The 26,887-nt window shown below is 34.2% G+C and overlaps 1 protein-coding gene across 1 annotated transcript in view; it reads right to left on the bottom strand.

Moving 5' to 3' along the window:
* The window catches only part of LOC106101641, a 54,112-nt gene that overhangs the window by 3,333 nt on the left and 23,892 nt on the right, over positions 1 to 26,887 (bottom strand). The window contains exons 2-7 of the mRNA XM_013280941.1: positions 16,607 to 17,035; positions 4,129 to 4,240; positions 2,977 to 3,446; positions 2,074 to 2,216; positions 1,390 to 1,486; positions 598 to 932 (exon numbers count right to left, since the gene is read on the bottom strand). Of these exons, the coding sequence (XP_013136395.1) occupies positions 598 to 932; positions 1,390 to 1,486; positions 2,074 to 2,216; positions 2,977 to 3,446; positions 4,129 to 4,240; positions 16,607 to 17,035 (1,586 nt within the window). The remainder of the gene's footprint in view (positions 1 to 597; positions 933 to 1,389; positions 1,487 to 2,073; positions 2,217 to 2,976; positions 3,447 to 4,128; positions 4,241 to 16,606; positions 17,036 to 26,887) is intronic.

The raw sequence follows: 26,887 nt of genomic DNA, 5'->3' as shown, positions 1-26,887 counted from the left end.
ATATTGTAATGAAATTGAAATGCGTAAATGATAAGATTATTTTTACTTAAAAATTTCATTAAAATTTGACGTCTGTCAGATTGTATTCGCGACTCCGTCCGCGCGGAATTAAAATAGCCTGTGCTCTTCTAGACTATGTTCTTCATCAGTACTAATATTATAAAGAGGGAAAGATTTGTATTTTTGAATTTTATATGTATTGAAATAACTCAAAAACTACTGGGCCGATTTGAAAAATTCTTGAACCATAAGAAAGCTACGTTATTAGTGAGTACCATAGGCTATAGTTTTTTAATTTCACGCGGGCGAACTCTCTAACTAAAGCTAGACTGTGTTAAGTCTCATCGAGATCTGTTAGACTTTAGAAAATAAAAATCCATACATCAATATAATCCCATTTATGTGTGCGTGTAAATAAGTAACGTTTTTTTAATTTAAATCAACATCTAGACTCTTGGTCCGTACTCTTTTTAGCACAGTTCATATCTTATTTTTTCTTTTTTATTGCGTATTCCTTGTGCTACCTTAATGAGTTCCTTTTTCATGTGCTTTTTTCCTTTTATTTAATTTAAAAAAACATAAGTAACATTTACAAACCTTGGTCCTTCCAGATCTAGCAGAACCCTTTTAGGACTATTATTATTATGTAAATCATAAAACTCCGGCATATCCTTTACATTATCAGGTAAGCTGTCCACTTTGTGCATCTTCTTTGGTCTAGATTCGCTGGAGACCAGGTCTGGTCCTGCCTTTGTGAATATCTCTCCTAAATTGACTGAATTCCTGTCATTCATGGTCTGGTGATGGTCTTTAGTATACGAGATAGTGATATCTTCCCCAGGGTTGGGGAAATCGCTTTCGAATAGCTGCTGCAGAAGTAAATTGGTCTCTAATTCCGAGTTGCCATGTTGAGATTCAATCTCCTGTAGTACCTGTAGTTTTAAAATATATCGATTAAAAATAATTTGAATATTCACTGGGATTAAGTATACGAATGAATTTAGTTGAAAGCACACACACAAGGCGAAAACACATTCATCTGACTTCGCTGAAATAGCGAAACGACTGTCCTTAGATATCCATAATTGCAGATTCATTATGCATAATCGATGCAAGGGCAGACTTTTGATATTTCCCTTCCTTAAGCGTCTCCTCCTTTATCAAGTCTACTATCCCTAACCATACATTCCTTAAAAAGAGTGGGAAGGGAAAGTGGACTATCACGCATCAGAATGTATGAATAACTTCCATTTGCCTTTGAAATGACAGAGATAAGACCAGTACCAGCAGTGGTAAAGAAAGCAAACAGCAATATATAAACAAGTTTGAACCTTATTGCTATAGACATAAGGTTCTATTACTATTATGGCACTATTTATGTCAAGTTACCTTATAATAAAACCCTGGCGCTCGATATTTGCCTATAAGACAGTAGCAAAGCGGCAAACAAGTGGTGGCGCCTTCAGGCAACACGCGCCGGCAGTACCTGGAACCATAGAACATATACAAAGCTTCTCCAGGGGAGCTGGGTCTACTACCACCTAATATTATAAACTAGATTTCGCCTGCGATTCCGTTCGCGTGGAATATATAAAAAAGAAAGTAGACTATGTGTTCTTCCAAACAATACTTTACATCTATGTCAAATTTTATCGAGATGCATTTAGTAGTTTGGGCTACAAACTCTAACAAACATCCATCTATCTAAACTTTCGCAGTTATAATGGAAAAATGAGAACGATTTAATGGATGGATGTCTGTTATTTTGTAGCCTAAACTGCTAAACGGATCCCAATGAAATTTGGCATAGATATAGTATACTCTGGAAGAACGCATACTACTTACTTTTGTTATTTTAATTCCAAGTCACTGGAAAGCTAGTATACTAAAATTTATTTAAAACAACTTCGAATAAGACAACATTTATAGACCTAACTTAGATCATCGACTGGCGACGCCTTAACAGAATATACCAGTACTTTTATAACCTTAAAAAAGCAATCAAGTTACTCGCAAACGATACATAACACGGTGGAAAAAGATCTAAAACAGTGTAAAAAGGGTTTAACTGACCCGTAGCTGCGTTCTCCACGCTCATCAGTTAGTACTAATGAATACTGCTGGGTTGCGCGGGCCTCCGCCCCCTCCGCCTGCGCCTGCGCACCGCACAGCGTCTCCGGGAACACCAGGTTCTCAATGTGAGCTGGCACTACCACCTAAGGAATACAATACACGACCTATTATTAGACAACTTATTTAATTGATACTGTCGTTTTTAACTCAGAGCAATACTTCTCGTCAGGACTCAAGTTACGCGCCAATCTATCCATACTTCTAGTGACATTGACAACTGTCAGCTAGGGACGTGACGTGTATGCGGATAATCTAGAGTTGCGCCAATTCTTTAGCACGGTACTAATTTTATTCCTAACACTATACTGAAATCTTTAAAGCGCACACCTTTGTTTAGTCGTGCTTTGATTCCTATAAGCTTATATGGAAGTTACACTACTCGATTTTCTGTGCAACTAAACAGTTGAATTAACTGCAAACAATCGACAATCGGACACAGTTATGCTATAGTCAAAGATGTGCGCCCGCTCTCAACATTTCGCTTAGTAAAGCCATACATGCTCAGTTTAATATGACAGTTTTATCTGAACAGAGGAATCGTTCAGATAAATCTGAAAGATCGGACTGTTCAGATAAAACTGATTGTGTGTAGCGGGCTTAGTACCGCTTTTAATCTGACAGAAAATTTTAATGGAATTTGAAGGTTACCGTACCCTTATCGTTTTAGTATTTGGCAGATATATTCGTTACTTCACAGTCCCGTAGGAGTCAACCGTCGCAGTGAGTCGTTAATTAATCACTAAGGATGACCCTTAAAATCATAGAAAAACTTGTGTGTGGCAGTTAATCCACTCTATTAGATTCCTTTAGCGGCGATTCTAAACCATATTTTAAATCACTAACCTGACTTGGAAACACACTCTTCACGTACGCCTGTCCTGTCATATAATTCATTCCGACCAACAGACATATATTGAACAAGCCCCTCTCTCTTGGCTCAAAAGGCAATCCGATATCGACGCAGCCGGTTTTTTCATCTATACTCTGATTGTCTATGCTATCATCACTCGCTGTCAAATCATCTTTCATAGACAACACGTTTCCGGTTGAATCCGTCAAATTGAATTTGGAATCTGTCACATCCGCCATCTTGTCTTTGGCGAGATTCGACTGTGATGCTCGGAAACTCTTCCAAGAACGGAATGTAGAATATGGATTGTCTATTATTTCCGATTTGTACGAACATATGGAGGTCTGATGGCGGAACCGAAGGCTTTTGACATTCTTTGGGTCAAGATATGCCACCCTGGATGACACCCGTCTGACGTAATTCTTCCTTTTTTCTGTAAGACTTCTTGTCAGCCTTACGGATTCTGAAAAAACATTGCAAAGTTTTTAATAAATTAATATAACAATTGCTTTAATGCAAAAAAATTTCCGCTACTTTAAGCTTTTACTGTGGCAATTTATGTAGTCTCTGTCAATTGAAATACGCTATATTTTATTTGAAAAGAAAAAACAAAACCAAGTGTCAAAGATTTGAATGACCTCTTTCTAAACCAGGAAAAACAATTTTTATAGTCTGAGATAAAGTTAATTATAAAAGATAAGGGCTGATGCAACTACACGAAAAGTTGCATGTATTCGATAATGTCGAATTTAAGATTACTTTTAACCTAACCAAGGTTAACAATTAGCTTCAGAAAATAAATATTATTTACATAATACTTAGTAATTACTATATCAATAAAAAATAAACGTAATTGACCTGAATTCATTAAAATCGTTGCTTTCTAAATGTAGAGCGTCTTCACCTTGGTATATTTTTAAAACATTTAAATGATATGGCATAAACTATTCTTTTTTTAATTTTAAAATTACACACAATATAAGGCACTGGCACTTAAGAAAAAGCATCGACAGCTTTACAGCCAGATAAACCGTTAGAAAAAAGGTATAGACATGATTCCTATACAGCCAAGAAAAGTTAGTGGTCAGCGTTTTGCCGTTAGATTCTAAAATTGAAAATTAAAAAACTAAATAAGACAAAGGTACCTTCACTAGTACTGCCATCAGATAGCTCTGTTGGGAAGCAGCCAGGTTTGTTTTCGTCCATATTGCACGCTGCAGAGACCGTTTCGTAGATCTCCGTCATCAGACGGTTGAGCTGGAACACAAAATTATTAGAAATCAGTAAGATCTGGTGAACGCCACGCCATATTGGTTAACGTTTCAAATGAGGTTCATTTAACCTCTCACTAACGCTATCATTGCAACATAAATCACAAAAACAACAATGATATTTATTGTAATTGCAATATACAGAGTTATGACATAGTATGACATAATATTGATAATCATACAAATTCTCCACACGACAAGATGAACTGTTTAGGACGTACTTACGTCTCTGTACTTTATGCATACCATATTAATAAGTATTTTATAGAATGTATTTTTAGGCAAATTGCCTCGTTTAATGTCTGGATTATTTCTAAACCGATACGAATTTTTAGCATCAGCTAGGAGAGCGTTTTAAACCGCCCAGGGCGCTAAACAGAAGGGACAGTACAAATCTCGCCCAGGGCACTGTTTGCCAAAACCGCCATTAAAAATCTTAGGACTTGAACATTAAGAAGTGACATCTTTTATGTACATGCTGATGACTTGAAAAGGGAACATTATACATTATGTTAAACAGAATTAAGGACGGATTAGTTTCGGACCCATCAGGGGTCCATGGATCGAGTACTTAATTTATTTTACGCACTGTTTTAACTAACTTCTTACTAACTAATCGACACCGTTACCGGATTTTTTTTATGGACGGCTCATGCCACCCTCTTGTTCTCCTAACACATTTTAGTCAGGGACCTAGGGAGAGGGTGTATCTCTATTTCTTTATTTTTAAGTTAAATTTACATTAAAATCTTATTTCTATCACTGTTTCACTTTATCTAAGCATTAAAAACAATGCAATATTACAATATATTTAAATTAAAAATATTTGCCCCGTCCTTAATTTCTTTAAGGTAATGTCTCACGAAAGTGATTATGTGTTAATCAAGGCAGTACTTAAATATTAAGAAGAATAAAGAAGTAAATAGATTATAACATATGAATTTATTTATCTGACCTATGTTACAAAACATTGAAGACACCTGCGAGTGTGATAAAAAAAATATAAATAAAAATATTTTAATAATGAATTGCTTTGATAACCTTAAAATGCATATTTGTGACCAATTGAAAAACACGAAAGTATTTGATAGTTACACTACTTTCAAATTTTACAGATATTACTAACACTAGAAATAAATAACTTAAATTATTTAGAAGGCTATTAATTTTTCCACTCTCTCATACAAAGTCATCATCTTCCTCCTTATTCTACTCCCGTAGGGTCAGCGCAACAGGTTTTTGTCCTCCAAATAACTCTATCATACGTCATCTCAGTCATCACTCCCTTTTTATTCATGTCAACTTTCACGCAATCCATCCATCTCTTTCTAGGTCTACCTCTACCTGTACCCTTCCACACACATAACTAACGTAAAAGTAAGTAAACAACATTTTTGGATCGATTTTTAGCATTGATTACTGGGCTCAGTAGTAAATAAGGTATAAAAAAACATACAAACGAATTGAGTACCTTCTTCTTTTGAAGTCGGTCAAAAACAAAAGAATTAAGAACTTCATTTTACCGACTTCCCAAAAGAAGGAGGTACTCAATTCGTCTGTATGTTTTTTTTTGTTACGGTATAACTCCGCCGCTAGTGGACCGATTTTGATAATTATTTGAAGTCGGTTAACAGAAGCTATGATTTCCCCTAACCAAACAATGAATAACAAATTGGTTACAAAGCATGTTAAATTAGGTGTTGACTCACAAAATTATCTAGCAATAAATTACAACTGACTAACTGAGGCCGTGCCCTGCGATATTCATTTATTTACATACGTATTGTTGCTACACAAGTTATGGAAACATGTTGACCTTTTGAACTCTAATTTTTAATATCGTTTTTTCTAATCAACTGTTTTATTATCAATTTAATTATGTATTGAAGTATATTATAGATTACAGTAGTGTCAATTGACTGAGCATAATCTCCTAATATAATATAATATAATATTACTCACAGATAAGTTTCCTTTCTAACGGTAAGGAATTTTTAAAATCGGTCCAGATTTTGAGTTATGTCAATACATACAAAAATACAAATCGTTCCTCTTTATAATATTAGTATAGACTAGCTTTCGCTCGCGACTCTGTCCGCATGGAATAAAAAAAAACAAAACTGAGTAGCCTACGAGTTCATTCAGACTATCCTCGACATATGTGTCAAATTGCATCGTAATCCGTTCAGCCGTTTAGGCTACAAACTCTAACAAACATCCATCTAATCTTTCGCATTTGTGATATAAGTTATGATGTTACTCAGCGATAACGTAGCTTTTTAATGGTGAAGGAATTATCGCCGAGTAATTTTTGTCAATACATACAAAAATACAAACCTTATAATATATAGATTTATAATTTAGATGTAATAACGTCTGAATTATTAATAATAACAAAAAAACATAATAAACAAGAACGTTTTCCAACATTGATAATGACCAGTAGGAAGTTATCGATAACTGCATTGTATGTGGATACATAAATAACATTGATTTGATTGTCCTGTATGGTCAATCTATACTATTATAATAAAGCGTAAACACACACTTCTTTGTTGCGTAAGATGTCAGCAATTACAGCATATTTATGAATAATTCTTTTAGTAATAAAAATCCCTACGCTTACATCACGCTTTAGGCTATATTTTTTCACGCCATTAAACTTAGGGGTAATGATTTTAGATAAAAATCCTAACCATTAGTTGCTGCCAACATCAAAGAAGCAATTGCTAAGGTTTGTCATGTCATGTCATTTTGACATTTGCTATTGATAATTTGACAAATGTAAACAATAACATAAAATTTTCATAATATTATGCGGATGAAACCGCACGGGAACAGCTATATATCATAAAATTCCCCTACTACAGAATAAAAATATTGATTTTCTGTCCTTTAAACAAAAATGCCAGTAAAAACAAGAAGTACGAACATGTAATCTCATGTTTAGATTCACAATACGTTTTGGTAATAACTCAAAAGATTTCATTGTTCAAATTGTACAGTCAGCTACACATTTGTGTACAGTGTCAGAAATTTGTATGCGTCTATATAAAATATACATTCACATATCCGTTCGCTTATTAATTTGAAAACATACATGGTTTTTAATGCTACTAGCTGTTGCTCGCGACTTCGACCGCGTGAAATTATAAATAACTGAAAAATGCCTGTTAAACACTGATAACGTAGTTTTATAATGGTGAAGGAATTTTTGAAAACGACCCTATAGTTTTGAGTTATTCATACTAAAATACATAAAAAATACTAATCTTTCATTTCTTATATTTTAAATGCAAAAGTTTACATGGAAGGTTGTTTGTTAGAGTTTGTAGCCAAAACGGCTCACTGGATTTCGATGAAATTTGGTATAAATTTAGACGATAGTCTGGACGAACACATAGGCTACTCACTTTTTTTTAATTCTACGCGGATAAAGTCGCGGGCGAAAGCTAGTATTAATATAGATCTATGAAGCTGACTGTACAAAAACTTATGTGTTTAAAATCATCGTAAAAGCTTGTCTTATCATAACAAGTCATGCAGAAATCATGACACTCTGTTACGTATTAAAAAAGTATAAATGAAAACACTTGATTGATTAGTTTGTTTACACTTAGTGATAACATATATCATATTATCATAATATAACGTCGCAACGTAGAAACAGCCTTGACAATCATACGTAGAAAAAGTATTATTATAGAGGGAGTGTTATGCCGGCTGATAGAGATGTTTAGAAGAGCAGCACATACTGTACCGACCCATAAGGGATAAGGGCAAGTGGATGATGTTACATACGAGTTTGACGTTTAATCAAGAGTTTCTTTAAAAAATATTGACATTGGTAGTGACAACATTTAGCGAATTAAACATTGTAAAATACCTTTTTGGGTTACGAAGGCTTTTTGTCTCACAGAGGTATTTTACCACAATCGAATCGAAAAGGACTCCAGCAATCTAAATCAGAGTAAAGCATTTCTAATTTAAGATACTAAATTGTTTTTGATAAAAGACATTTTGTCAAATGCTTAAATTTTAAACGAAACAGAAACTAAAAGCGGTTTTCAAACCAACAATTCGAAGCAAAAGTTTTTTTTTTTTTTTCAAAATACAAATAGGTACAGACTTACAGAAAATCCTGGCACACAAAAACTTACAATTCACTTTCATACACGAAAAAAACAAAAAACACACACCACAATACGTGAAAATTATGGTAACCTTTTAATTCCATTTCGGTGCACGCATTAAATATAAAAAAATAAAACAAAACCCGCAATGGCTTTAAAAAATCGCAGCCCCAAAGCACGTGTGTCGGTAGGCAGTGATCTAATTTGTATAATTATGAAACATAAAGTGTCTCGATAACAAATTTATTACGATAGAATGATATTATGTAACAAGACGCAAGAAAATCTTATGAATTTTATAACATTTAGTTACATATTTATTGGAAGGCATATCGAACGCTATATGTAATGTCAGCAGTTAATAGCTAATAGCGATGCCTTTTGGCTTTTTATACATGCTAAAAGCAATAAAAGAAATTCGTAGCAAATGTCGCGGTCAATGACTGCCCTTAAAGAAAAGGTTGTTTCAAATGGGCTTTGGCATGTCAGTGTAAATGTTCACATTTCTTGGCTCCCTCCCGCATAACGCGGTCCGCACACATACACTAACGAGGCTAGGTCACTTCTCAACATTGTTTGTGACGTATTATTGTAAAGATAATGAAGTAATTAGTGATGTTAATTAGTGTTATCGATGTATCGATAAAAACATCGTCAACACATAATTATAGATAACAAATCTAAAAAGCATTGCTGTGTCCGGGAATTTGAGGCGTTCCGTTGCTGCCTTTTTCCTTATTTATATAAACATCTACCTATTTATATAAACACATACACATGTTTACGAGACTTATTAACAATGGATTTTCCAATTTCTCCTTACAAGTTAAATTGGATATAGATTACATAAGCGTTTTCATTTTTAAGCCGTCATAAAAATAGATCGTCACGCTAATCTTGTCAACAAAAGTTCAAAATAGATTCAACAATCTAGCTTTATAGTAAATACATTGCATAAAATAAATCTGTATTATTAAGTTTTACGATAATTCTGGAAACTATCGATACATGTATGTCGATAGTATTAACAACACTGTCTAACTAATTATTGCCCGATAAGGTATCAGAGGGGTCCAAAACATCTCGCCGATCAGACAGTCGGTCGCCAGCGAGTCGAGAATTGGGTCCGTTTTTATCTCCGCGCGAAGTGGATCAAAGGAAATGCGGCAAACATCAAAGACGGCATCTCTTTACATTTGATCCGAATTCGCTTAACTTGACCCCCAGTTATCGTGGTGTCAACGAATTAGCGTTGTTCGTTTGTTTATTTTGATATTTTTAAAACCTAGTACGAATGCACCGACTTAAGACGGTCGGGAATTTCTATCACTGTGCCTAGTCTCACTAGTATTATAAATGCTAGCATGGATGGTTGTTACAGTTTGTAGCCTAAACTACTGAACGGATCTCGAAGATATTTGACATAGATGTAGAGGATAGTCTGGAAGAACATATAGACTTTTTTTTCAATTCCACGCGAACGGAGTCGCAGACGGAAGCTAGTATAGTAACAAATTGAAATCCATGTCATTGTTACGTATTTTGTCAGTGGAAATCCTCAGTAATAATGTCTAGTTAAAAAGTAGCGTTTATGCTTGACTGGAGTTGATTGTTTCCAATGCAGACTTGGAGGTTATACACAAGGTCCCATTGTATTGGAAGAATGCAATGTTAACAAGTTTTTTAATATCATTTCGGGAGTGTAAACCCACGGTTAACGACAATCGATCTCTTAATCGATGAAATAACATTACGATTTACTAGGTTTCGCCCGCGACTCCGTCCGCGCGGAATTAAAAAAAAAACAAAAGTGAGTAGCCTATGTGTTCTTCCAGGCTATCCTCTACATCTATACCAAATTTCACTGAAATCTGTCAAGTCGTTTAGGCTACAAACTCTAACAAACATACATACATCCATCCATCCGTCCATCCTTCAATCTAAACTTTCGCATTTATGATATTAGTAAGATAAGATTATTTGCTAACTTAATTCGGTCGTAAGTAGGCACCTAAAAACACTCTAAACTCACGACTGTAATTCGAGGTACGCAGTGGTTACAAAATTCCACGCTATTTTTATAACGCTAGATTATAATTTAGTGCTAACTCTATTTAAAAAATAATGGAAATTTATGACAAGATAACGATACTGCAGAATTTCCCTTGAGAATGAATCATAGGATGTGACGTCACATGATTGATGGGACTACACCGTTATAAATAGGGCAACGGTCGAACCCTATAATCGATCTTATTTTTGCTTATCTATGGTTGCGTTTTCAATACATTTTATTTTAAAACCGACCCATAACAGGCATTAACATATCATGTCCTATTGTGTCAATTGAGAAACCATTTTTTTATTATGTTTATTTATTCATTTATTCCAAAATAATAATATAATACCTTCTTATATTTTAGGTTCTTAAATCTTTTGGTTTGTGAGAACCAAAATTAAAATTGTATAATCGAATTTCATACAGGTGAAACCGCGGGTTAAGCCGTGTATTATTTTGTGTCAATGTAACCTTCGTTACCCCATAAGTAATAAATAGTCTGTGCGGAATATTAATTAGTCGTATTATTGTGAACAATAACAAGGTTTTAGTACTTGTGCGTACTTTTGATTATATTAATCATACTAATATTATGAATGCGAAAGTTTAGATGGATGGATGTTTGGTAGAGTTTGTTGAATGGATTTCATTTAAATTAGGTATACATAGATGTAGAGTATATTCTGGAAGAACACAGGCTATAAAAAATAAAACTGTTTTTAAATCCACGCGGACGGAGTCACAGGTAAAAGCAATTAAAAATGAAGCCTAGATGGCCTATTATTTCAAATTCAGAGATTACATGAGCAAATATTCACATAGATAAGTCGTAATGAAAAACTGAGTAAAGTATAACAGCGGGCGGATTATTCCCAACCGTCACTCCGCTCTGTCCCCTGACGGGACGTTGTATTCTCATCTGCATCCACGTCAGATGAGAATAAAACGTCCCGTCCCACCTTTTGCGACGAGGGGACGGTTAGAACTTTAGCCTAAAAGGTGCTAAGCCTAAAGGGACGGATAAAACTTTTTATTCTCACGTGGGGACAGAGCGGGGTGACGATTGAGAATAATCCCAGCGGGCACATATCTTTTAGTAAACTATTGTAGAACTGTTTAATCGCCCTTTGAGTTTATAAAGAGATGTGCATATTACTCGATTTTTAGTTGTGCAACTAAACAGTTGAATTGGCTGCGAAACAATCGACAATCGCACAACGATTGTGCTATAATTTAGTGAAAGGTGTGCGCCTGCTTTGTGTCTATCACTAGAGTGGAAAACATAGGCTATCGAAGCATTCTTAAGTTAATTGTGATTCTACATAGGTGCCTAATGTTAGTTCCAAGCAATGACGATATCTACCGCCTACATTGATTCAATGACTCGTATGATCTAATTGCTTACAATACGCACTTATTAACATAATTATCAGTGTATAAAGTACAAGCATTGAGTATATCGACAAAGACAACCCATTATGTATACTGATTAGTTTCCACAGACGAAACGTGAACAAAAACATTTCAAAGATGGCAAATGAGCAGAGGATCTCATAACATTTAACCAATCGACAACCGCAACGCTAGAGAAACTCGCACATGTATTGCCGGCGTTTAATGACCGGTTTCCCAGCTACATTTAACCATTTGTTAGTGTTTTGGTCCAAATGCGTTAAAGAACTACGTAACTTTACGCCGTTGAACCATAGTTCAATATAAAACTAAATAATCATTAGTTAACGTTCAAATTAATGGAAACCTCAGCAACACAGCATAACTTTTACGTTCTTTGATTTGTATTTTTGTATGTATTGAAATAACTCAAAACCTACTGGGCCGATTTCAAAAATTCTTTCACTTATAAAATACTACGTTATCAGATAGTAACATAGGCTATATTTTTACGCGGGTAAAGTCGCGAGCAACATATAGTTTGAATCATAAGATTGCAACGGAGTTATACACAAAATCGATTTCATAATGCATGCTATGAAAAGTTAGGCGACATCCAGTCTGTTGAGCCGCGCCTTGTTTTCTGTTTGTATTATAACATGCTTTTTACAGACGCAATTATAAAAGTTATTTATTGAACTTCAATCTGTTTAAATAAATGATAACTTATTTAGCAGAAGACTATAAACAAGAAAGTATTAAAATTTAATGTGGATATCTACAAAGGTAGAGAACGAATTAAGAAAGTATGGATTGATTGTGTGAAAGAGGATATGCTTAAGGGAGTGAATTCAGACATGACAGTTGAGAAAGATGTAAGGAACACAGTACCGGACCCTCCTTAGGGACAAGGGCAAGTTGATGATGAATCAGAAGGAATAAGAAAATAATAATTTGATCATGAATATGTAATTGTTCTTAGAAGGGTAAGCAGACATCATTAAATGCATACAAGCCATATCCTATGTATTAAGGTAAGTGGAACTAATAAGTTTTAGTTATATAGCAAAAATACTTTCCATGGAAAGGTTTCCATGGAAAATTTAATGTTGCCGCTTTAAATGGGGGTTGTATTAAAACGTGCGTTTTTAGAAGCGTTAAAAAACAAGCAAAACAATAAAGATCAAGGATATGTAACATATTCACCGTTATCGTGCGTTTCCATTTATTATCTGTGCACTAAAATATGCAAAAAATGACCCAATTTACTATACAATCTATACTACACTACAAAGCAAAGAAACCGTCACCAAACAAAGAAATGCCGGAAAATGGCGCAACGTCATACCTAGAACATGAATTATTTCTAACCAAATATTTGCACAGATTTAACACAACTGCATATTCACAAAAAACACATAAAAAAAATTTTGCACAAAAATGTTTGTGCAAACCAATCGAGACCAGACATCACAAGCACAGCCCCTCGTAGTTAGATGACGACTAGCGCCGCGGTTGTGGAAACCTTCGCTGCAGATAAAGTTAGGTTTACACACATTACCGCATAAAATAAGTGTGGACACACTCTGTTTATTTATGACGTAAACTTTGTGTACGAGGTTTTACGACTGACAGAAATAAAAATGTAACATAGGAACTCTTACTGAATCAGTTTGTCTGTCTGAATGCAATGAACGGAAACACAAAGGATTTTTTCTATATTGCAAACAAATAAAGGTTGAAAATCATTTTATAAATTGTTTTTTAAAATGCATCCGCATGAAATTATAAAAACTTTATTTTATTGTTTACATTTGTTAAATTCTCAAATGCAAATGTTAAAACTACCGTTACTATTGACTTGCTTCCTTAATTGGCAGCTGATAGTTTACGGTCTCTTTCCCACATGAAGGTTTTTTCCAATTTATTTACACCCTAAGTTTAATAGCGTGAAAATATATAACCTAAAGCGTGTTGTAAGTGTAGGGCTTTTTATTAAAGAAAGAATTATTCAAAAATATACTGTAATTGCTGGCATCATACGCCACGAAGTAGTGTGTGTTTACACTTTATTACATTTGTGTAGAAGTATACATATATATTTAAATATTGATAAAAAGTTTAAAAAAGAAACACATGAGTCGTATAATGTACTCGTCTGTTTCCTCATATTTTAAATACAAATCAGTGTTACAATTTCACTGTAAAAATCCACTAACGGTAAAATAAAAGAAATAAACCAAGGAAATTATTATTCCACTTTAATTAGCGTAATAAAAGTCGAATAAATCTTTTATTTTATTTAACTAAATTCAGTAATTCGTATTTAGATAAAGATCTAAAGTCCGATTTTAACATAAACATTTAAATTTATTTTCATTGACCGTTACACATGAAGTAATGTTTATAAAGAAAGTAGATAGCACGCAATGGAATTCTGCACAAAAATCGTAAAAAAAATTCAGTAGGTATCAAACTTTTTAATTCACCAATTTAAGGTAAACTAAGGTAACAAAAAGAAAAAAAATATACGATACTTTCGAAATTATGTTTTTTTTTTCATTTTTCGCATAGTTTTTTTTTTATTTTCTTAAATAATACCCTCATTAAGTTAGTTAATTAATCATACATTTGTTCTCACTGTGCTCTTAGTAATATTTTTTTACAAATTCGCCTTTTGACTGAATTTACTAACCAAATAAAAATAGATCACCTCCGTAGAAGCCTGCTCTAACATTTCGTGACTTTTTCCGTCGGCAACATGACTCATTGAAGATAACCGTTACTGTACATCCCTACACCACCATGCTACCACCACATGCTATTATAGCTCTTATTCTATACCCATAAGAGATATATTAGCGTGTTTATTACAAAGATATGTATACCGCTGTTGAGTAGAGTATACCTTGATTGTTAGCTCAAATGTACTTTAACAAAATCTGTTTGTTTGTCGGCTGTTCTTAATAATGACGCTTGCTTTGTAATAGATAGGTAGTGTATATACCATACCGTCTGAATTTTCGAATTTAATAGCTTTCGCCTGCGACTTTGTCCGCGTGGAATTAAAAAAATAAAAGTAAGTAATCTATGTGTTCTTCCATACTCTACATCTATGCCAAATTTCATCGATATCCGTTCAGCAGTTTAGGCTACAAACCCTAATAAACATCCATCTAAACATTTAAAATATTAGTAAGAAGTAAAATATATGCAATTCTTTTATAATTGTTAACGTAATTATTACAATATATCGGTCATGGTCGAAACAGATTCACATGTAATTACATAATTAAACAATTAACCTGAATTTCAGCTTAACTTTATTTCAACTTAGCGTCTTAAGTGAAAGGCTGATAAAAAGTAAAGTCTTACGGTATTGCTAAGATACTCAGAGTCAATAAATTGTAACTTAGTAGCTCAACGTACGAGTGCGGCAGTTACGTGAAACATTTCACTTAGTTCCGTAAATTGATAAGAGATGGCGTTAAACGTTCAAAGAGTAGAAACTGTATATTTTTATAAATAAAAATTGAAAATCGTGTTATGTAAATATTAAGAAATAGATAGTTTAGCTTAAAATATAGAATTAAATTAATTGTGCTGATTTATTTGTCAAATTAAATATAGGTCAAAAAGGTAATTGACAGTAATGAAAGATGCATCAGACTAGAACAGAGGTTAGTGAACTTTTGTAACTTATAAAAAGGAGCCTTCTTTCGAAGAAAACAGCAATTATACCATAATCCATCTCTTTCTTACACGCAATCTTAACCTATTTGAAAACTAAAGTACATTGTGCTAGTTGCAACTTAATTCAAAGGTGATAAGATTTAATTTCCCTTCTTATTTATGTGAGTAATGCATTGGGAAGCTTCCCAACAGATGTGCTGTAGACAATGGCTTTGATTCATACGAAATCTTCACTCGATAAATGCAATACTATAGTAAGGACCGTGTACTCGTTATAAAGTGACTAGCTGTTCATGTGCGACTTTATCTGCATAAAATTAAGAAAATTTTATTTTATTGTTTACATGTGCCAAATTATCAATTGCAAATGTCAAAATGACATGATATGATGACAATCTTGCTTCATTGATGTTGGCAGCAACTTATGGTCTCTTTCCCACATTAGGGTTTTTATGCAAAATATTTACCCCCTAAGTTTAATGGCAATAAAATATGTAGCCTAAAGCGTGTCGTAAGTGTAGGGCTTTTTTATTAAAAAAAGAATTATTCAAAAATATGCTGTAATTGCTGACATCTTAGGCAACAAAGAAGTGTGTGTTTACGCTTTATTATAATAGTATAGATTTGTGTTGAAAATACCGTTAAGTAATTCCTACTATTATATAGACTATAACATAATTGTAAATGTTAATTAAAGAATGATAAATAACATTAATTTCGGCAACAACCCTTAATATTAAGACAGAAAATACGCTTAAAATGGAAATATTTCCACACACACACACACATGCTTCTTCCGATGAGTATATACGGGAGGCTTAATTTTAGTCCTTTCCTCTTTCCACCTTTTTTTAAAGAATGAATGAAGAGAAAGTGGAAATGAACGGGAGATGGAATATATATAAAGGGGAAATATACTCTTTCTGTGCTTGCTCTGGTAATTAAAGGCAACTGCATAAGTGAAGGTCTAAGGGATGCAGTCCCTCCGATGTTTTAGGCAAATACCGTTGGCTGATTGCTCGTTTGTCACCTTATAATATAAAAAAGTTAATTCAGTATAAAATAGCATACTTACATTTTCTCTATCAACGTCTAATTGTGCATTATCCTTCTTCGCCAGCGAAAATCTTGTGACATTTTTATTCTCTGCCTTCTCGAACTTTCTGTACCTTCTCGTGTCTGTATTGAATTGTTTTTCAATCGATTTCTTTGCAGTTTTAAACTCCTCGCACACATTTTCTGTTGATTTGGAAACCTTTTTTGATAGCAAAGGTTCTTTTTCGATACCATTCTTATTACTAAATATCTTTTTAGTTTCGTTAATACGAACTCTTCCTTGATACAGGGATTCTTTAGATAATCTTTTGTTTATTTCTGTTTCTGTATCGCTGAAACCGACTTCGAAGTTCTGCCTTAGTTTTCGGAAGTCAATTTTATTTGACTTTGTAAAGTCCGGGGTGGTGGGTCGGGATATTTCACAAGGTATGTCGTAAATTTTCTTATCCTGGAACAAAAAGATTTTATGATCAGCATTTAATCATTGCAAAAAAAGTTTTGTTATCTTAAAAACTATCCTAGACCTTTGCAAATTAAGTAAATACCTATTCCTATTCTTGGTTTAATTCCCTTCCATAATACTGGTTTCGATTAAATAAAATGTTAAGATTGATGGCTGCAAAGGTAGAGGAAGACCGAAGAAGGAATGGATGGATTGTGTGAAAGAGGATATGCTTAAGAAAGGAGTGGTATCAGATATGACGACTGATAGAGATGTATGGAAGAGCAGCACATACTGTGCCGACCCTCTGTAAGGGATAAGGGCAAGTGGATGATGAATACTGGTTTCGATTAATTGATTTTTAATTAAAGATTAGAGAGAAATCTCCATCCTGCTTGAAGGACCATTTATAAGAATCATATCAATAGCATGCAAGCTACTGATAAAACTCCAAAACAAACGAGAACGTGTATTAATAGTACTGATTAAGCAACATGACTTCGACATATGGTTTGTTTGGTCTGCGTCAACACTGGAGAAGAGCAAAAAGAAAGTGCTCGCACCAACAGATTGAGAAACATATGTGTTCATGACTCAACAATACTGCACTTTCTACGCAAATAGATTTAGAAAATTTGGTACACGTTTACAATATTTGCTTCTATTAGATGTGGCCTAGATGGCTGATTTTTTTTAATCTGTAAAGAATTGAAACGATCATTTTAAAGTTTGATCAGGAATAAAAGAATTACATACAAAAGAAAAAATATTTAAAAATGCGACAATTATAGTTTGGTAATTTCGTCCTGATAAAAGACATAATAATGCATATACTTATCTCTATCTTTGTTTAGAAGACGAAAGGGAGGAAGACGAAATATACAAAGAACGAATATTTCGGTGTTGAGAACTGATTGTTCAATCTAATACCAGACATGAAAGAGCTTAAGTTAAAAACTCAGTTATGATAAGAGAAACGTCTAAATATTTTAATAGCTTCTATTATATTGAATGAACAGGATAAAATATTTGTGATTCAGAGATCAGTTTATACTTAGTTCACTTCGAAGTAAGATCTTTGTTTACAGTTAATTTCCCTTAACAGACGCCTGCGCGAAATTAAAAATATAGCCTATGTTACTCAGTGACAACGTAGCTTTTTAATTATAAAAGACTATTTAAATCGGCCCAGTAGTTCTTGAGTTTTTTTTTTAATAACATAAGGTGGCAAACGAGCAAGCGGCCACCTGAAACCGCCAAAATGGCGAAGCGACCGCTGCCCATAGACATCCGCAATTGCAGATGCTTCGCCTACCCTTATACGACGGAGGAGGAGACGCAGATAAAGAGGATATTTCCCCTTCCTATGCATCTCCTCCACCGTCAAATCCACTTCCTCTTCCCAACCTCTCCTTATAAGAAAAGGGTGGTAAAGAGAAAGTGACTTAAATTAGGCCTCCGGCACCACACTCATCAGACGAAACACGGAATTGCTTCCATTTCATGCCTATCTTCTGTGTGGTCGTGGTATTACTGGGGGCGTGCCGGCCCATTCGTACTAAGATGTTAAAGCGGGCACTACCACTGTTAAAGTCATTTCAATAAATAATTTACTCTTTATAATATTAGAAAAGATGACTATAACGTGACGGTGATAGACCATAATAAACATAGATTGACAAGTTATCTGGCCCGATGGGCATAAGTTAAACTATATCATGTTTGCTAATCTTAAATCTTAAATATCATTGTAATTGTTGTTTAATCATTAAAATAAACTTAGAAGAATAGAATCTTCACTTAAGTTGAGGAGAGATCGTGTTCAAGCACTGATTATACAATAAAAAAATGATAGGAATTTTAAAATGTTCAATTCTGCATCCCGTAACACATGAATTATTTATCGTTCTATATTCTACAACTACATCGTCAAATATGTTATTCTATAGACCTTTTGTAACAATTAGATTGCATTACAATAGATTCATCACTATCCAAACTCTCAACAAACAAAACAATGTCATGCGTAACCATATCTAATTCCTGATTATTCTCAACTAAGATAAATCAATTGTCTATCTTTCATAACCTTCAAGGTCAATAGTTTATTTATACATTTTAAGGAATAAACGTAATACTGCAATCTTACTAATCTTACTAATATCATAAATGCGAAAGTTTAGATGGATGGATGTTTGTTAGCGTTTGTAGCCTAAACGGCTAAACGGATCTCCATTAAATTTGGCACAGGTTTAGAGCATAGTCTGGAAGAACCCATACTTTTTATCCCAGGAATAGTTGCGGTTCCCGTGGGATTTATTAATTTAGTTTTTTAATGTTTACTCGATCATTCTGCAACGGTTCAACATATCTTATTGAAATTTGGCACAGATATAAAACAAAGTCTGGAGTACACATGAGATATATTCATCCCAGAGAAATGTCCGGTTCCCGAGGGATACGTAGCTTTTTTTAAATTTACATAGTTCGTATGTTTTCTAATAGCACGCGGAAGAAGTCGCGGGCAAAAGCTCGTTTTTGTAAATTTTAAGGATTAAACGTAATACTGCATTGCATTGGAATTTTGAATTGAGAGCATACACGTAAAACAATCCCACAAATGTTCCGTCTTGCTTTGATTCCCATTAGCTTACACACTACTCGATTTTTAGTTGTGCAACTAAACAGTTGAATTGGCTACGAAACAATCGACAAACGCACAAGATGTGCGATTTTTTAGACAAAGGTGTGCGCCCGCTCTAAGTATTCTCAGTCCAGCAATAACATCTGTTCTGTTATACAAATGTGCTGCTCGCCTGGTATACCACGACCACATAAGATAGGCGTCAAGAGGAACCAATTCCGCGTAATCTAATGAACGAGCGATCTGTCACTCATTTTAATCCCGTTTTCCTCCTCACCCTTTTTCATAAGGGGAGGATTGTAGAGAAAAGTGGATTAGACAGAAGAGATGCTTAGGAAGGGATAGCATTTTCCTATGCATTTCCTCCTCCGAAAAACTGTAAACAGCAAATCTCAGACCAGATATTTGCAAACTAGCTGTTCTCGTGCGGCTTCATCCGCTTCAACTTTATTTTATTGTTTACATTTGTCAAATTCTCAATTGCAAAAATTACCGTTACCATAATAAGCTTCCTTCCTTAATGATGGCAGCTTGTAGTTTATGGTCACTTTCGCACTTGATGGTTTTTTCCAATTTATTTACCCCTAAGTTTTAAAGCGTGAAAATATATAGCCTAAAGCGTGTCGTAAGTGTAGGGCACTTTATTAAAGAAAGATTTATTCAAAACTATGCTGTGATTGACATCGTGCGCCACAGAGTAGTGTGTGTTTACGCTTTATTATATTAAGTATAGAAGTATAGATAGTATAGATTACTATACATTAGTATACCTTAGCTTACTTAGCGTAGTTTACATAACCTCTTGGCTTCATTTATCCGTCCTTCTTGTTATTGGTAAAGGTAAACACCGTCATTGCTTTGAATTGATTTCCGCCTGATATTTGTGACTTCAATTCAAATCAATTGACATACCATCGCAACAGGCCCAATGAGTTTATTAGAAACGTCAACACATCGAGAATTTTCTTAAATCAACAAACTATTTAAAGTTTAAGGTCATATTAGTTAGGGTTCAAATAACAACCATAGTAAACAAGCTTGAGAGAACACATACAAAAGATATATAACTGTTGTTCGCGGCTTCGTCCGCGTGAAATTAAAAAATATATCCTATGCTATTCACAGATAAATTACCTTTCTAATGGTGAAAGAATTTTTAAAAGGCCCAGTTTTACGTGAATCAAATACATACAAAAATACAAATCCTCCCTCTTTATAATCTTACTAATATTATAAGTGCGCAAGTTTAGATGGATGGATGGATGGATGAATGGATGAATGGATGGATGGATGGATGGATGGATGTTTGTTAGCGTTTGTAACCTAAACGGCTGAACGGATCTCCATGAAATTTGGCACAGGTTTAGAGCATAGTCTGGAAGAACACATAGGGTACTTTTTATTCCGGGAATAGTTACGCTTCCTGCGGGATTCATTAATTTAGATTTTTAATGTTTACTCGATTATTCTGCAACGGTTCAACATATCCTTTTTCAAATTTGGCACAGATATAAAACAAAGTCTGGAGTACACATGGGATGAGGTTCATCCCCGAGAAATGTCCGGTTCCCGAGGGATAGTTAGCTTTTTGTTATTTATATAGTTCGTATGTTTTCTAATACCACGCGGACGAAGTCCCGGGCCACAGCTCGTATTAGTATAAATACTATAGATAAGACTTCAAGTGTTATATAGTAGTTACTTATTGGATTTTAACGAAAAAGCACTGCCAATAGCGATACTAGCGCCCTGGGCGAGAATTCTACAACGCCCTCTTGTTTTTACTATGCCTTTGCATCAAGAGTTATGTGGGACTATGTTACTCGCAGATCTGTACAGCGCCCTGGGCGGTACGTACCCGAGCCCTATACTAACGCGGGTAATGACAATAAATAATACATGATAGTCAAGATAAAGGTATAGATAAAAAGGCACTATTAAACAGCGTAACATCCGACACGTCCGAAATAAAGAGGAGTCCCATACTTTCCTTTTTTCTTAAGAGGAAAGGATGGGAAGGAAAAGTGGATTTGACGGTGGAAAAGGGAAATGTTCTCTTTATGTGCATCTTCTATTCCATAGATTAAGGGTAGACAACGCATCTGCAATTGCGGATGTTTATGGGCAGCGGTCGCTTTCCATTTCGATGGATTCAGGTGGCCGCTTGCTCGTTTGCCACCTTATATTATATAAAAAAATTGACGATTATCTGTTTACACAATGTTGGTAGAATTGATCATATATATTTCAGTGTATTCTACGTTACAACAATCGCATACCAGTTTCAATCAATTAACGTCCTGAGAACATTCTAGACGCGGTCCAGTGTAACCAGAGTGAGACCGGGCACGGAACCGCATTGGACACGTCATCGTGTCGTTGACATGCGCCCACGCATTGCATAGAATTACTTCGATTTGGTTTGTATTTTTTATTAATTGAAAAGGTACGCAAATTGTATGTTCAGGAAACAACAGAATTAAACATACAGACAATAAAAAAATAGAATAAACTCGAAGCGTAATGACAAGCGTAAAAACATCTGAAAAGGAGGTAAACAGTTTTTTAAGTTTACTTTTCTATAGTAGTTATGATACGAATACATTTTGAAGTTAGTAACAAGTCTATATAAGCTATTAAATATTACATCACAGACATTTAAAAAGTAATAAATGAGACCAATAAAAGATCAATTTAATTTAATTATTATAGACAAATGTTTTACATAAGAGCGTGTGATCGATTTCTTATGTAACAATATAACATTAAAATGAATGAAGCGAAAGTCGGAGACCGGAACCGTTCGCTAATGAATGATATCGACATACTTCAAAGACCCGACCGAATGAACTCAATTACCATAATTATACCGCAAAAACTTCAATGAAAGAAGAACAGAACCCTTGAGAGGACTTTTCTATAAATTGTTGGAAATGGACGTTTCATTTAGCGCCATAGCCTAATGGTTTGGAGCACGGACTAACGATCTTGCGGTCGAGGGTTCGAATCCCGCCATTCGACTAATGTCGTGAACAATATATTAGCACAAGTCTAGAGCGTAGTCGGAATGGTTAAAGGAAATATTAGTAAATTAATTATTAATTAATAAAAATAAATTTACAAAAATTTACTAACAAGTTTTTATAAAGAAATGTACATTGAGTTTCGAAAAGAACACATATAAAGATTAGGTACGCTCTGAATAAATGCATAGGCTACTAAGTTAATTGTTTTAATTCCATGTAGAAAGTCACGGGCGACAACGAGTATTCATAGCATAGGCCGTTTTCATTTTTTTGGTGACTCAAGGCTGTACAATGCGTTCCCATCCTTACATGCCTCGCTACACTTGTTCGACTCTTACTTCCGAGCGGTTAAGATGTTTGAATACTACAATACCCAGACGCCGGTCATTCGCCGGTGATTTCGACACATAAGTATGCTAGACGGCCAGTATTCTGACAGGAAACAGTTAATTGTCTCGCATACAAATCAGTTCCGGCGCTATACAACTCCGCTTCAATAGATATACTTTCACGTACAAATGTTACAATCTTTTCTCTCCTTTTATACTACTAGCTTTCGCCCGGGTAGAAACAAAACAAAAGCATGTGTTCTTCCAGACTATCCGCTACATCTATGACAAATTTCATCGAGGACCGTCCAGCCGTTAAGAGCGGTCGCACACATATGACATAACTCGCACAACTGTTGTGCGATTGTCGATTGTTTCGCAGCCAATTCAACTGTTTAGTTGCACAACTAATCGAGTGAGAGCACCTCCTTATAAGCTTATAGGAATCAAAACGAAACAAAGCCTGCGATAGTTTAGTCAAAGTTGTGGGAATGCTCTTACAATCTGTCGTCAGAATTTGGAGTTAAGTGTCGCCATATCACTTAATACGGTGTTACATATTTACTTGGCGTTTCAGTATTTGGCCGTATGTGTACAAGCGTTAACGCATTTAACCCAGAGTTAAAATTTATTGACATTGACCTGTTTGCCCATATTTAATGTTTCAGGGTAAACTGGGGTAAACTGGTCCTGATTCGTTAAAAAATGTAAAGGAAAAAGTCTCTTTACAATATTAATTTGGGTATAGATGTTAAGTTCAATGCGACTGACTAGTCGAGCGAGTTCATTTTTGTACCAAAATGTTAAAGTAGTGTGGAATTTGATAATATTTAAAATAACGACTTTCATTTGTTTAATTCTTGTCAGAAAAATTTTCCAAGAAGAAATTTATAAAAACACTAGCCTACGCCCGCGACTCTGTCCGCGTGGGAATAAAAAATATAAGTAAGTAGCCTGTGTGCTCTTCCAGACTCTACTCGCATTTATAATATGATTATGTAGCATAAAAATATTTACCGTAGGTTTTCGCTGCCGAAGCACAATATTACCATCTCGCTTAGTCTATTTGAAAAAGCGAAAATTACCCAACATTACGAGGTCAATGAACTTTTCTAATAACTGCCGAAACATAGTTACAACAAACTACAACACTTTCCTTCAGTTTACAAAATAACAGAACACATTTACGTATTACGCTATTCAAATATCTCGGCAGCCCAAGGTCATGTGTGCAATGCTCTCCCCTCGCAAGTTACGCACCGTTACACCTAAAATTTTTTACTCCGAAGTGTCTCGCGTGAAGTTAAGAGCCATCAATATATTTGAATATTATACTGTGTTTTAGTAGTGGAAACTGAGAACTCATACACGTTACACTGACCCGGTCATCACACAACGCGTGAGCTATTGCTAAACTATTGTTATATGCGCTCACGAATAGTGATGTGACGTAATATCGATATCTTAATAATATTTTTAAACAAAGCTTTTTTTGTTTTAAATTAAAGTTTATCGATGTATGAAATGTTAAGAGATAATATGAAAGATGCAGGAATCCGTATATTATTTCCGTCTCTGTGATTTAAGAAATCGATTTCTCGCCTAAGTGTTCGACTTCAACAACCGCGGAAAGCGCATTTTACCTTTTGCATACAATAAATTATGAGATTCTATTGTTTATCATTTGCTGATTAAAAAGTCTAATCCATTTTGATAGCAAGATTACGATTCAAGTTAAGAAAAAAATGTTTACTTTCTAGTAACAAACTATGTTATTTACGATATTTCATCAAAATGTAATTTTGGATAAAAAAATAATTATATAATATTATTTATTTCATACTCACATATAATATTATAAATACGAATGTTTGGATTAATGGATGTTTGTTACGTCTTTAAAACGGATCTCAGTAAAATGTGGCACAAGTGTAGAACACAGTCTGAAAGAACCCATACTACTTGTTTTTTAATTACGCGCGGATGATCACGGGCAATAGCCAGTTATCGATATTTCATTCTTGTAATAACAACACTATTCCAGTAGTAACAAAAGTTGTACAGATGAATAATTGCAGTAATTTCTCACGGCCCAGCTCAACTAACTAGTTTAAGTAATTAACAAAGAAAATACATAAATATGACTTCATATTGCTCAAGTTTAACTTAACTATAATTTACGGTAAAACTCGGAAATACCTATATATTCCCGATGAATCAGATTTCAATGGTGGAGAAATTGAGAAGCAAAACGTTAACGTGGTATGGACGTGTTATGCAGCGAAACGATAAGGACATAAACCAAAAAGTGTTAAGATTGAATGTGGCTGGCTACAAAGGTAGAGGAAGACCGAAGAAAGTATGGATGCATTGTGTGAAAGAGGATATGCTTAAGGAGTGGATTCAGATATGACGGCTGATAAGATGTATGGAAGAGCAGCACATACTGTGCCGAATCCCGTAAGGGCAAGTGGATGAAACAGATTTCCATGAAAATGACAAGGATTTCTACAAATTTTCCGGCCGTATAAACCCGCATCGTTGACTCTTAATTTTAAGAAAAAGAAATAAACAAAAGACTGTTCTTTAAGGTTATATTCTATTTTTAATACTTGCCTCCGTCAGCTTGTAATTAAAAAAAGTAAGTAACCTATGTGTTGTTCCAGACTATCTTCAAAATGAGAATCATCGAGATTCGTTTTGCAGTTTAGGCTATAAACCCTAACAAATTAGTAAGGTATCTTACTAATATTATAAATGCGAAAGTTTAGATCGATGGAAGGTTTAATCGAGGGAAGTCTGGAAGAACACATAGGCTACTTGCTTTTGTTTGTTTTTTTTTTTAATTCTGCGCGGATGGAGTCGCGGGCGAAAGCTTGAATAAATAATTACAATAACTTCAAGGCTTCTTATATTTACATTTCCTATAAACGTGTTTTTATTTTGTACAGTCGTGTTTATATATTACGGCGACGTTTATATTATGAATATTATCAGTTAAGTGGCTATGGATCACGATACGCATTTAATAATTATGAATAGTGTTCGCCGATTGGTCGAAATTACATAAATAATAATCAATTATTGAAAATAATAGCATTTACTTTAAAAAGGACAAAGTATTCGCTTTTGAAATAGATAGTACTAGTTGTTGCTCGCGACTTCGCCCGCATGAAATTAGAATAATAATAATAATAATATAGCCTATGTTGCTCACTAACAACGTAGCTTTTAAATGGTGAAAGAATTTTTGAAATCTGCCTAAGAGTTTTTGTGTTATTTCAATACATACAAAAATACCAAGACTTTCCTCTTTATTACGTACTAGCTGTTGCTCGGGACTTGTTGCTAGTCCAATTTAAATACTGTAATAATAATATGTAGCCTATGTTACTCACAGATAAATTACCTTTCTGATGGTGAAAGAATTTTTAAAATCGGCCCACTAGTTTTTGAGTTATTTCAATACACACAAAAATACAAAACTTTTCTCTTTATAATATTAGTATAGATGAAGATGTTGGTGTTAGTAAAAAAATCCGAAATAGTCACAATTTATGAACATTGATTTTAGTGTAGATTTACACTTAAAATTACAATGTGGTTAAACATTTAATACATAACATGGCCACGTAATAGGCACTAAGTTGTAATTAAGGTTGTAATTAAAGACTTTGAAATTTTCTTTTAATTATGTAATAAACACACTTAAAGAGATCTATTTATTTATTTTTTTTTTTTATTTATTTATTTATTTATTTATTTATATATTTTAATACATAATAATATGAAAGTGTCCGTAAACCCAATTGCGGGTTTGTCTAGACACTTTGGGTACTACGCTATAAAAAGTAACAGA

This window comes from Papilio polytes, unplaced genomic scaffold (assembly GCF_000836215.1).
Source record: "Papilio polytes unplaced genomic scaffold, Ppol_1.0 DF823969.1, whole genome shotgun sequence".
In the NCBI taxonomy this organism is placed as follows: Eukaryota; Metazoa; Arthropoda; class Insecta; order Lepidoptera; family Papilionidae; genus Papilio; species Papilio polytes.
Note: the sequence above shows the minus strand (reverse complement) of the source record. Positions and strands in the feature narration are given on the sequence as shown.